Below are 13,569 nucleotides of genomic sequence, written 5' to 3'. Positions count from 1 at the left end.
GATCAGTTAATATGCAGCATCTGTTTACTACATGTTACCTGCCATCAAGTAAAATTATCATCCAATATAATCAAAAAGGTAATCTGTATGATGTTTCTATGATTGCCAAGATCCATCAAAAAGGAAGAACTCAAAAAGAGCTAAGAAATGGTTTACTGGTCTCATTCTTCATCATCGTCGTAGTCATCATCATCGTCATCTTCTTCTTGTTCGTCGTCATCATTACCATACTCCTATATATATATATATATATGCGCCATGCAATAGTCAGGACATTGGAAGCAAGTTTTTCAACTCTCTGAAATGTTTTTGGAAGTAACCGAACTGCTAGAGTCGCTTTGAAGAGAGAAGAGAGAGTTGACTATGCGGGTAACTTTTTGTAATATAATAGCAGTACTTAAAAGAAACCTAAAATTAAGCATGCATAGATAAAGCCTATAAGAAAAATGAAGTTTGGTTACTTTACCCTGTACGTTATCCTGCCAACATCATGGTCGTTAACAGAATCCTCTTCGTTGGGCTCCTGTAACAATAAATACACATGTACTTCTAAGAACAAGGTTGGCTAGAAAGGAAAATCGCAAATAAAGTACCTCTAGAAATAAAAGAGAAAATTTCAGAGAAAGAATAAAAACGAATATAGATATGATGAGATAGAATTACATTATTGAAGTACTTCAGAGGATTGGGCCATAAGTCCTCCTTAATTATCTCTCCTACCTGCAATTTCACGGAGAAAAAGCAAATTAATAAAGGAGTTTGTAAACGAAAAGGAAAGAGGAATTAATTTCTATGTGAATTTAACAATGGCCATATAATTTCGAAAGTAGCAGAACATTGAAAGATGAATTCACAATTAGGAAACTAAGAACCGTCAAAAGATGAATTCACAATCATGAAACTAACTGTTAAAACAATCATCATTAACCAATTTGACAGCGCGCATTGAAAAGCAAACATAAAAGAATAGATGCTATATTACATGTATCTATACGCAATCATAAATCAACAAAAGAAACAAATAAAAACTTGCCTCATCCTGAAACTCTATTATGTCTTTCTGTTCAGTTTCGCTAAACCAACTAAAGAAGCTGCATTTATAAACTGTTTCTTAGTGAGTCAACAAAGATCATGGCGAACACACAAGGTTCAATAAACTTATGCATGTATACTCGAATATAAAGAAGTTCATGACAGTGGCTGTAGATATTGGTTAAGTGTATGACATGGAACCTGAAGCAGCTTAGGAGTATGGAAAAGAATTTAAAAATAAAAAAATAAAAAAAAAAGTTCACAGACACAATGTACCCTATTTCTTATAACGCGAGGCAGCAATTAGATAGATTTATATGTGTCTATATTCTATCATGTATAATTAACAGCTCCCAATTTTTTCAATTAGAATTCATCTTGCTCTCAAAGTGCAGACTGAATGTAGTTCAGACATCTTTTATTTTTTATTTTTTACTTTTCCAAAAATCGCTCTTGTCCAGCAAATATGAGCAACAACTAACAATTTATATACTATTTATTACCAGTATCATATCCTGGATTTGTCACTGTTTCCTGGGATAGGAATTTCAATAAACAAATAAAACCTTTTGAAACTATTAGTCATGTCGGCAAATTTTCCATAAACAAAAAGGATTCTTTTTTAACTTCTGTCACATAAAGCAAAAAGATGGGAGCAGAAAGAGAAAACTACTTTGACATTGTACCTGAAGAAGAATCCTACTTTGTTACCAAGAAGATTTGTTTCACCAAGATTTTAATTTGTAAAACATACCATTTTACAGAAAACAGAGTGAACAACACGTTGATCATACAAATTTGTTTGTCAGTAATTCAAACCTTGTTTTTTTCTTTTTTTCTTTTTTTTTTCTTCCCTTTTCCCAGTACCGTTGTAAAGAAGTTTTATCTTTGTAAGTTACATTGTAAAGAACAATGGCTTGCCACATCTACGTATGCACCACTAGGTAAAGATCCTAATCCAACAGCAGGCATTTCAAACACTACCATCTGGAATAAATTAAAAGCAGCATGCCTACAAAAGATGAAAAGCATGTGGAATTAAAAGAATGGACCTCTGGTTAACAAGAGGCTGCTTTTTTCCTTTTTTCTCGTGATTAACTTCCTTAAAAGCAGCAGCCTACACAAGTAGTTCATAGTATGTTGTGATTGTCAAAGGAAAAACAAAAAGAACAGAATAAAATCTAGAAGGTGCAAGAGTGTGACATTACCATGCCCTCTTTCCACTTGATGGTGGTACCAGATATTTTAGTCGTTCCTTCATCAGAGAAGGTGAAGGTTTTTGAAAGCTTTGCATCTTCAAAATAAGGGTTGTTATTGAAATTCTGCAATGAAGAATTAATTACAGAAAAATTTAACAACAGCACGTAACCAGAATGCAACTCAAGAGGTGAACACAACACACCATAAAATTGCACTCAGCAAAAAGTAGATAAAATAAGGTAACGAAAAGGAAAGAATCAACAACTAGGCATGCTTAAAGGGGGAAAAAAGGGAGAGAAAGAAAACTTACAAACGTGATGGAGTATCCTGACTTTATATCTTTAAAGTCCTCCACATCAAGAGAGTATAAATACTTAAAAATCTATACCAGAAACAGAGAGAAACATATTAGAAATATAGAAAAATTTATACCGCCATCAAACTATGTCCAGTTACTGAAAAGACAGAGGTTAATCAACAGAAATCTAACATAACATGACTAGTTTAGACCAAATTGAACAATATGGCCGGTCAAATTTCCCATAATCATGTGTCCAACCTTCTGATCTTCATCACTCAAAAGATCAGAGAGTGCAGGATGGCTCAGGAACTGCACAAAGCAACAACACTAAAGTCACAAAGACGCGAAAGTTTCATTCTTTTGATGTAATTACACGCATAAAAACAGATATAAAGCTAATTAGAAGCTAATTAGTGATTCATAAACTAAAACTAGAGAATCTCAAGTATAGAAATCACTAACAGCGGTGAGCCAGAAATCAGGAATGGCCTTGATAACATCATTCCGCTTAACGTAGACGGGTCGGCGAATCTCGTTATACTTTTGCTCCACTTCCAAGACTTTGTCAGTGGCTTCTTCATTAACCTGTCATTAAGAATTCATATTCCAAACTTTCACAACCAAAACTAATCCTAAAATCGCATTCATTAGCCGCAAATCCTGAAACTCACATTCACAATCAATTCACATTGTATCAAAATCCTTTGTAAAACTAATCCAAAACAAGTAATCTCTTACGCATCACAAAAGAAAAGTGACAATTTATGACATTTGTTTCAAGAACTTTTTAGCAAACAAGGCGAAAGTCAAACAATTTTACATTAGATACAGTAACATGAACAAAAACCTACACACACAAGCAGAATCATGTTCTACACAACAATGACGACATGCAAGAACAAAAACACAGAAAATGTTAGAGAGAGAGAGAGAGAGAGAGAAACCTTGTCGAGGTCATCTTGAAGCTCCTGCAACTTCTCGATTGCGATAAGGAACTCCTCATCGACATGGTCGAATTCCTCGTCGGGAGAAACCTTCTTTTTCTTGCCCTTGTCAACCACCATTTCTCAATCAGAGGATTTTTTTTTTTTTTTTGTTCCTCCTTTCTGGTGAGTTAGACAAAGCGGAAGGGCTTACGGCATTTCGAAGTATTTATATAAGAGAAAAGAAGTCCTTTGCTCTTGTTACTTGCGGGTTTTTGTGTTATAGAGAGAGAAGAAGAATGGGACCCACCCACAATCAGAGTGAATCTGACATCATCGTAGGGTTTTAGACAACAAGATATTTTGGGGCAAGAAGGAAGGAAAATGTTGCTGTGTGAAAATTCTTTTCTACCCTTGTTCTCTTTGTGGTATTTCAGTCTGGATGAAGAATATTGGGTAATTTTTTCAAATATTTAAATGAATTAGTTAAGATTTTTATCTTTTATTAACGTTTTTTAATAAAAAAATATTTATTAAAAATTAAATACTCCAGACTCATACATTAAATTTTTTATTTTTCAAGAATATATTTCAATTTAAAGTTGGGGTGGGTTGGATATAAAAAGCCCATGATGAATATTCTGGAGGCCCACAAGATTAACTAACTAATTTTCTGTTTCTTTTCATTAGCAAAAAAAATTTTCTGTTTCTTTTTTCTTCGACTTCAAAGAATCAAAACACCTTCTTTTTCCCTCTGGGACGAGTTTAAAAACTGGGCAGTAATTTTCTAGGATTTTCTTGAAAAATGAGTTCTTTTTATTAGAATTATTTTCCAACAACTTTAAATACATTTTAAAATGGTGGTATTATAGTACACACTCCAAAGTCCAAAATCAATGTGCTTAATACCTCACACTATGATCCACCTATGTGATTTTTTAAGACCTCCCAATATTGATGTCATTTGCATTTTTGTTATGTCCATAACTTTGAAAACTTTTATTTTACAAGTAGAAAGGCAAAGAGCATTGATCTTTATCCACAATATGTGGGTAGCTTCCACCTCTCGTTTTTTCTTTACTGGTTCTTTTGGTGGTCGTCTCATTGTTGAGGCTTTAATAGTAGTACTTGAAATTATTTTTTCTCTATCATGGTTTGTAATAGAAATGCTTTTTTTCTATGATTTAGTGGTGTTTATCTTGTTTTTTTAGTGTTAAGACTGTTTTTAGTCCGTTAATTTTGTTTCTTTCAAGTGTTTTTTGTAGTCTTGGTGCTATGGATTTATCCGACTTCAGAACTTGGCGTATGTCTATTCACTTAAACGTTTCATTCAAATTTATTGGTGAAACTGATTATTCACTGATGTCATAGTTTTCTTGTGGTTTGAAGACGGGTAGCTCAGCATTTGTGGGTTTTTTTTTTTTTTTTTTTTCCTCATGACTATTAGTGTTTGTGTTGCTTTGATTTGAAATATATTATCCTTTTCAAAAAATAAATAAATTTTGGCCATTCAGAAATAAATAGAGATTGAAAAAGCTGAACAAAATGCAATACCAACAACAAAACTTCAGCCCGTGCATTAAGCATGAGGAGAAGTCCACTATAGATTTGCTATATGTTCAGCCGAATCGTATACATAGTACATGAGTTAAAATTCAGGAGAAAGTCCGATGAATAATTGAATATATGTATAAATAATTGCAGGTATCCTACAGATTGAAGCTTATCTAAGAAGGAAATAAGGATCAAAGCCGTCCCATATTGCATTGTCTTCTCTGGATCCAGGGATCAGATCTTTAATGGTTTCTCCAACGACTTTCTCATGTGATTTAACTACTAACAAATAGAGATTAGAGATCAATGGGTTCCCGAGAAATGGTTTCAGATTTCCACCTAGTTCAACCACGTGAGATAGCAAACCTGCGCCATTCTCAACTTTCCCGTTGAAAATGCAGTTCGATAGGACATAAAAGCCGAGTAAATTGGAATAAAGTGGTAGAAAAGCATCCTTGTGGTTGCCGACACCGCCAAACCAATTGAGTTCACCCTGTTTCTCACCATGGTCCTTCGTAAATGACATCAACCCATGGGAAAATCGCCATCTCCAGTTAAGTAGATATTTCCTAAACTGCTGTTTGTCCAACAAGTCAACTGCCCAATATTTAAAAATTGGTAGCTTCTCCAAATGGGAACAACAAATCTGACTGATCAACAGCTTCTCTTCGTGATGATTATCGATCTCCTTGTCAAAGACGCGTCTAACAAGATCCCCATTAGATACCTCGTAGTTTTCTGCTGCGTTTAGTATCGACTGTAAAAGACGATCAAAGTACTCTATCCAATAACCAAAGATAGAAGAGAGATGCTCAAAACTCAATCCTATCACTTTGTCCACTTGGGTTGGAACTACTTCTGATTGAGAGCTTCTAACAGATGATTTGCATGAGAAGCACGCCTGAACATCTATGGCAAGCCTTAGCCTAATTCCGTCATCCTCATCCTCCAGCAACTTGATGCATGTGAACCATATATCTAGTATTTGACGAGCATACATATTGACACCTTCATTCAGTTCAAAAGCAGAGCGCGGATTATTGGGTGGGAATTCACTAGCTGATATAGAAGAACCAACCAGTGCAGCTTGCTCTAGCAAACCAGAAGCTACAATAGATTCTGCTGCTGCCTTGCGCATGCTTACTGGCTCAGATGAAGCGCTGTGCTTTTTAATTAGGTTGGTGAAATATGAAATTCTGTTGTACATTTGGGCCAATTTTTCCAATTGTTCTGACTCAACATGTTCGATCAATTTCTTCTGTTCTACATAAATTAGAATGTAGCCTGCAAATAAACGTGCAATCCTCTTTACACAAACGCCCATACAGCATACTAGTGTTTCACGTGTTTTTGCATGCCTTGCGATCTTGTATAAGGAGATGAACTTATCCCAAATCAGAGACACAGAATCACAATCCATCCCACCAATATAAATTGCTTCAGTTGATCTTTTATTCTCGGCCTTCCTAAACTGCAGAGAGTTCCAGGTGAAAAGAATCCTCAGAATATAATACGAACATCTGTGATTCTTTTCTGAGTCTAGGAGCTTAAAGAATGTTGGCTGGAGATTGGTGCTGGCCCAGTGCTGAATAATCATGATCTCATTGCTGTACTGGTCATGACATTCAGCTTTAGATTCTGTTGATTGTAGAAACTTAAATAGCCACTTCAATGCTGCAAGTCGAACCTCGTATGCTGAATCTGACAGAGAGCGGACAAACCTTTCTTCAAGTCCTGCAAAAGTGTTCTCTTTTTCAGGCACATTCGAGAAGCTTGAATTCAGTGGAGAAGATAGTTGCGGCAACAGTAAAATGTCTTCAGTCCCTTCCTCAAATACTTGAAACACACAACTGAAGTAAGATACCGCGGCTTGCTGACGAAGTTCTGCTGTAGTTGGATCATAATATGGTAGCCCATAAGAAGCTTCTACATCTAAGCATTCTGTGGATAACTCCAAAAGTAGATTTCGGATAGCATTAAAGCTTCTGTTTGTATTGCATGTTCTAGAAATACTTAACATGTGATCAAGCACCTTTAAGAAAGAGGCATTAAGGATTGGGCAAGAACACAACCTAGGGCTTGCTATCCAGGAACACCTGAAAAGAACTTGAATCAAGTCAGATAGGATCTGATCTTTCTTTGAGAAATCAGCCAGATTTCGACAATTTGTATCAAGAAGAGAACCAAGTTGTAATAGTATTCCATGAATCCAATTGAATGAAGCATGCTGCGATCCATTTGTTTGGTTTGTTAGCCGGTTATCCACTGAAGGCAACTCAGAGGCTATATTGAGGAGCACAGTCTGCAATTTCTCATTAGAAACGAGACCAGTCAAAGCTCTAGACGCAAGAAGACGGACTTTAAGATTGCTTTGGGTCGAGCATCTCCTAATTAATGGCATAAGCAAAAAGGGATCTAGCTCATCTCCAGTTTCACTTGCAATTGTTGAGGGCTTGAGTCTGGTTAAAAAAATAAGCATAGGGCACAAGCTAGGGTGCACCACATTTGCCATGTTCGACTTTGAATCTCCAGATGACCCATTTCCAAGCAGCTGAGTTGCAACTTTCAGTTCACTCAACAGAAATGGATGCAATGAGGGATACCTTCAGTCAAATGAAATTTCATTAGAATTCTCCGAGAAAACATGTAACTATCGGAACTTAATCAGAAAAGTCCATGATAATGAGGAAGACATAAATAAGAGCTCTCCAAATTATTTCAAGTAGTCGTAAAAACACTGTATTCATCTTACTTAACTTTGCACATCCAAAGAGGTCCGGCAATCAAAGTCAAATGTAAGCATGTAAAAGTCAGAGCAAAGAATAGTCCAAGTCCAAGTCCAAGTAGTATATAAAATGTTTAGGTAATTAAGCTTCAATAATCAAGGTATAAATTAGCTAGATACAGGAAACATATGAATGTCTTACCTTTTCCAATCCTAACTTGTGTTTGAATAGAGCTATAAAAAGCAACTCGAGCAATCAGCCCATAAAGGTAATAATTACATTTCTTTAATTTCAATTGGCCTAGAATTTCGAAAGGGCTCTTGGGCACTAAAGAAGCTGCAGGGGTAGATTTCACTTCGAGCTTAAGAAGTGTGCAAAAATTTATTTATCACTTAAGTACATAATTTATCAACGTAGATAATTTTTTCCATTACTAAAATTTCCTCTGTTTCAGAAAAAAAAAAAAAAGAAAAAAATTATCACTTAAATAAAGAATATCAAAACTGCAAAACAGGCAAGAAACTACCGCTCCCCACTAGAATATTAGAATGACTTAATTGTATTCAATAATTAAAAAAATAAAAATAAAACAACTAACCTGTGGAAAAACTCAAGCCCAGTTAGTGCACGTCGTGAAGAATCTCGTTTATGAACATTGAGAAATCCAATCATTCGACGTACCAAGGCAGTGTATGCCAGACAAGCACTGTTCCTTACCTCCCAGTATGGAGAAGAGAACGAGCGAATAGAAAGAATCAAAGACTCAGCAGCAAAACCTGATGTATCTGTAGCTAGGTTGGTGTCATTGAAAGCTGCTCTGAGGACATTGAATGCATGAACAGTAGGAATGACACCCTCATCACGGATCTTAGAGACCATGTCACTGATATTCATATCAGGTGACCTTTTGCACTTAAAATCTTGGTTTGTTTGCATTGAAGAAAGCATGCACAAGTCATCGTTTGAGCTGTTGATTTCAGCTTGATCCAGCAAAGGCTGCTTAGCAACATCAATCAGCCACCGTAACGCCCATGGGAGGAGTTTCTTTGGTGCGCCTTCTGGCTCTGACAGAAATAAAGCAATAAATGCAGCAGGAATACCTGCACTCCTCCTTAATAAATTATCCACCGTTTGACCCTTTGCTACAGTTCTGTCCATTAGTTGCTCCATCCATGATTCTGTCAACTGACAAAGTCTAAAAAGGAAAAATCCATTTTAGAAAATTGCAAAATATGAATTAGCGTGACTACTGACTAGTTTAACAGGTAACAAGTAAGAACTAACAAATTCTGCAGATAAACCCAAGAGTCAACTACAGGCACTTTGTGAAGAGGACTTTGTAATAGACAGGATAGTCAGAGATCAGCCAGATAGATCAGAAAAAAGGGAAAAAATTAAAATTAGTTACGTGAATAATATTGCATCTAGTTCGTCGGGCCTTTCTGAATAGTACAGTGCATGCCTCAGCGCTTCCAAGCCCCATCACTTTCTCTTAAAACTACAGCAAGAGCAGTCTATAATTGTTTCCTTCTTACTGTCAGCTAAGATCACAAGACGATTGACTTAATATGCTAATTATGTCTTAAATGTTAATTTCTTGGTAAATACTAAAGAATAGACCTGGTTGAATTTAATCATTTCCAATGCTCTTTGATAGTATTCTTTTTGGTAAGAAGCAATCATCTTCTAACTATAATGGGCACGCTTGATTTAAATTGTATCCATTGAAAGCACACAAAAAAAAAAAAATGTAATAATAGAAATAGAAAAACCCATAGCTCGAAAATAAGATAGAACATACCGCGGATCATTTGAACACAGTAGACGATTACAAAGAGCTGTAAATCCGGCCCTTGTCTTGTCAATTGCACCATTATGCTTCATCTTTAAAAGGACTTCCAAAAAGTGATTCCCAATTGTTTCGAGTTGTTTCACCTCAAGCATTGCAGCAGATGTCCTAACTGATAATTCAACATCACTGGAAGAGCTGCCTTCTGTGTCTAATGATTCTGCATCATATGGCAAAGGGACCTTTCTTGTGATGGTCCCAAGAAGAAGACTAACCTGAAATCAATTTATTTCCTAACATTAGCTATCCATACTGTCCAATGAATCCACTTTCTAGTCACCATTGGTCAAACTGTAAAAGCAGGCAAAGTGTTTTTTTTTTTCTTTTTTCTTTTTTCTTTTTTAGGAGGGATACAGCAGGCATAGTTGATTATAGGTGAATGAAATAAATGACAATTATAAGGACTGTTTTGAATGAAATAAATGACAATTATAAGGACTGTTTACTTTTTGGCAAGAAACTAGAAGATAATTAAAAGCAGCATCAATGAAAAATAGGCATAAAACAAATAAGTACCTCTTTCATCGCAAGCCAGCAACCAACCATCACAACCTGGTCTGAAGACCTGCTATTTTGCACTAGTTTTGAAACTTTTTCTTCATCTTTGTCCGAAGGTGTGTGCAAATCCACCTCATCTGGAACCTCCGCCAAGAAACTATCGTCACCAACCATCTCATCCATATCCTCGGGCAGATACCAAGCATCTGCAGAAACCACCCAAAGTGCCAGCGAAGTAATTCGCAGCACAAGCTCTAAGAGCTTTGCCAATAAATGTCTCATTGCTGAGATACTCGACAACACTGCATCCAAGTTAAAGTCTAATTCCTCAAAAGTGTACCGTAGTGTCAGCAATACACCATGAACAAAGCTATTTTTGCATGCCTCAGAAAGATCCATCTCTCCCTCCTTTACAGCAGCATCCAACCAATCAATTAGTGACTTTATATACTCTATCACAGGATGTGTAGAGTTGAGAACCTGATAAGGCCTATTTGCCAGTTCTAGTTTAGGCTGTGAACAAGCGACATTCACTGAAGTGTTCACTATCCAACCTAGATTCAAAACGTACTTCCTGAAAATAAGCCGAAAAATCAAAGCTCCAGCCTCACTTTCTCTCACACGTGGACTGCAGACTAATTTCTTAGCCCATGTAATCATGTTCTGAACCATGTTTCCATCTGAAATTCCGGGCAGTGGTGTGGGATAATGCAATAGTATACGGAAAGAGCTCTCCCTCAGCCTATCCCAACTATCTATAACTGAGCCAACTAACAACAAAGTTGAATCTGGTAATATAATTCCTTCATTATAAGGATTAAGCCCCCTTTCAGAAGAAAAGGAGTCACATTTTTCTTGAGTTGCGGAAGGCAAGATAGACCAAACATTAAGCATTACGAGGATGAGATCCATAGCCATTATTTTTCTCTTGTAAGGAGCCGATGGATAGCAAGAGAAAAATAGGAAGCAACTCAACCACCTCATGAAACAAAAAAGATTATTTGCTCTGTTAGCTTCAGTCTCCTCGCTTCCATTTATGAGCTGCTTTTCATTATTGCTGCAATGATCATGAGGTTGCCAGTTACCCTGCTTAAATTGTCTCTCCAATGCAGTTCGAACCCGAGCAAAGAACTTTCTAAACAAGCTCGCCCACTTCATTTGAAAAGCTGTTGAGCTGGACCTCATGTTTAATGGCACTGCCTCCTTCAACAAAGTGAGCTCCAAATGGGAAAGCATACTAGACGTCTTAGGATTTATGAAAAGCGACTCTGCAGCATCAACACGGAGCGACTCATCAACATGGGTCAGTGCCAACACCAACCACTCAACAAGGACTTCAACCTCTATCCCCTTGACGCAAACAAGAGCTTTTTGACCAATGCATTTTGTATCTAATCCCAACTCTATTTGATTTACTGAAGAATCTTTGCACCAATCAATATCCCCTTCGATTAAAGCAAGTAAACGAGATACCTTGAGTAATGAAACTAAAATGGCCACTTTCTGTTGAACTCGGAGTTCCATGTTTGTACCACCGAGCTCAGGATATAACAGCCTATTTCCATCTCCAGTAGGGACAATGGAGATAAAAGCAAGCATAGAAAATATACTATCAACATCAATTTCAAGTAAAACCGGCAAGGCATAAGTATTCAAATTTGAGCGTAGTTTTGAAACTCCAGAAGCAAGTCCACATAGAACAGGGGACAAACAATGCCCTCTGAAAAGTGCATAGCCACCTTCAATTCCCTCACTAGCCCAACACTCGTCACGCAAGTACTCTAGGAAACACTTCAAAAACGACGTGGCTGCACAACACACATCATCGTCCATATATGCATGAACTGTCTCTGAAAGCAAGTGAGGACTCATATCCAACATAGTCCTCACCCCCAGCCTCTTGGTGAGCGAAGCCAAAGGAACATATCTTCCCTTACAACGTGGCCCCAAGCGAAGAAGATCAGAAGCAATCTTTTGCAAGAATGACTTTATTCTCTCACTACCTTCCGACCAATGAAGAGATGACTGAATGTCCAAGAACAGATTAAAAACGAGATGAACTTGCTTAACTGTTTGACTCAAAGGATCCTCTAAATTGTTCCATATAATTCTCAATACCCGGGTTCCCATTTCTTCCGGAATCGGGTCATAGTTATCGGATTGGATGGTGAGATTAGCTAACATGGAGGTCTTGATCTGTTGCAAACATATCTGCAACACAGTGAGTGCATGGAAGTTAAAATGGCTATCCGTAGGATTCTCACAATAATTGCACAACTCAGGCAAAACCCCATCATAAAGTATAGTCCTTGAACTATCTCCAGAAACAGTAAAACAAGTGTTCAGCACTGCTCTCGGAACCGCCGTTAGAATCCCTCTTATCACGCAAAGTCTACTCAACGAAGAAAAACTACGTATCTCAGAACACAAATCTCCATCATAAGGGACTTTCAAAACTGCATTCTCAAAATCATTCTCGGAATTACAAAAAACAGTTTGGTAAAATATACCTTGAATTATAACCAAGCCAAGATCTTCAGGACTCAGACAAACTTGCAGAGCAGCACAGAAGCTCACCCCAGCAGCCACATAACAGTCCCTTGAAAACGACAACGACGTCAAAATGCTCAAAACGACACTCAAACTCCTTCCCAAAACATTCGATTCCGAATCCTGATCCTTAAACTTGGAAGGAAAACGCTGAAGCAAGTAATACAAGCAAGACAAAGCCTCCTGACATTGCTCCATAACAATCGGCGAAGGCCGGGCCCACCTTTCGGTCTCCGAAACGACGCCGTTTAAACTCCCGACGACATCCCAAGCCACCAAAACCGCGCATTCCTCAACAACATCAACCAAGTACCCTACTTTCGGCATGCCCATCACCGAAAGCGCCGTTCTCGAGACGCGAAATCGCTTCCCCCCACCGTCACCGGCGCCGCCTCCGCCATACTCGGCGCAGAGATCGCGAAAGCAGGCGCTGATGACAGAGCGAAAAGCGCGGGCTTTGGCGAGGTCGGAGACGAGAGTTCGGTGGAGAGGGAGGGAGTTGTCGAGGAAGAGAATCCGCAAGTAAAGCTTGGCGGCGAGGGAGGCGAGAGGCTCGTCGGCGGTGAGGAGGAGGTCGGAGAAGGAGCAGGCGAGGGATTTGGCGTGGTTGAGTTGGGCGTGGAGGGAGGTGAGAGAGGTGAAGAGTTTGAGTTGGGAGAAGAACTTGTTTCGGGAGGAAATGGTGGAGAAGGAGTCGGCGTAGGAGTCCGGGAAGACGACGGCGTTGTAGGTGTAACGGTGGCGGTGTTGTATGGCTCTCCATTTGGCCGACATGACTCTGTGAAGAGAGAGAGAGAGAGAGAGAGAGAGAGAGAGAGAGATTTTGGAACTCGGAAATCAGTACAGCTCTCTCTCTCTCCTATCTCTCTCTGTTACTTGCAGTGTGGACAGCAGCAGAGAGAGGAGGAAGGAGGAGGAGAAGGAGAAAGTGGCGGC

The 13,569-nt window shown here is 38.1% G+C and overlaps 2 protein-coding genes across 2 annotated transcripts; both read right to left on the bottom strand.

The window, feature by feature from the left end:
- Positions 1 to 3,661, bottom strand: LOC21409798 (NAP1-related protein 2). Its single transcript, XM_024173867.1, has 10 exons — positions 3,478 to 3,661; positions 2,996 to 3,118; positions 2,792 to 2,842; positions 2,543 to 2,614; positions 2,241 to 2,354; positions 2,085 to 2,149; positions 1,034 to 1,091; positions 664 to 720; positions 467 to 523; positions 1 to 233 (listed from the first exon to the last, which is right to left on the bottom strand). Exons 1-10 carry the CDS (start codon positions 3,595 to 3,597, stop codon positions 162 to 164), a joined length of 789 nt encoding a protein of 262 aa, XP_024029635.1. The 5' UTR covers positions 3,598 to 3,661; the 3' UTR covers positions 1 to 161.
- A 1,304-nt stretch (positions 3,662 to 4,965) lies between these two features.
- LOC21409797 (thyroid adenoma-associated protein homolog) lies at positions 4,966 to 13,569 on the bottom strand. Its single transcript, XM_010110673.2, has 4 exons — positions 10,102 to 13,569; positions 9,538 to 9,800; positions 8,335 to 8,931; positions 4,966 to 7,613 (listed from the first exon to the last, which is right to left on the bottom strand). The coding sequence occupies exons 1-4, from the start codon at positions 13,405 to 13,407 to the stop codon at positions 5,180 to 5,182; spliced, it is 6,600 nt and encodes a 2,199-aa protein (XP_010108975.1). The 5' UTR covers positions 13,408 to 13,569; the 3' UTR covers positions 4,966 to 5,179.

The sequence above is a fragment of the Morus notabilis genome, unplaced genomic scaffold (genome assembly GCF_000414095.1).
Source record: "Morus notabilis unplaced genomic scaffold, ASM41409v2 Scaffold518, whole genome shotgun sequence".
NCBI classification, from domain to species: domain Eukaryota; kingdom Viridiplantae; phylum Streptophyta; class Magnoliopsida; order Rosales; family Moraceae; genus Morus; species Morus notabilis.
Note: the sequence above shows the minus strand (reverse complement) of the source record. Positions and strands in the feature narration are given on the sequence as shown.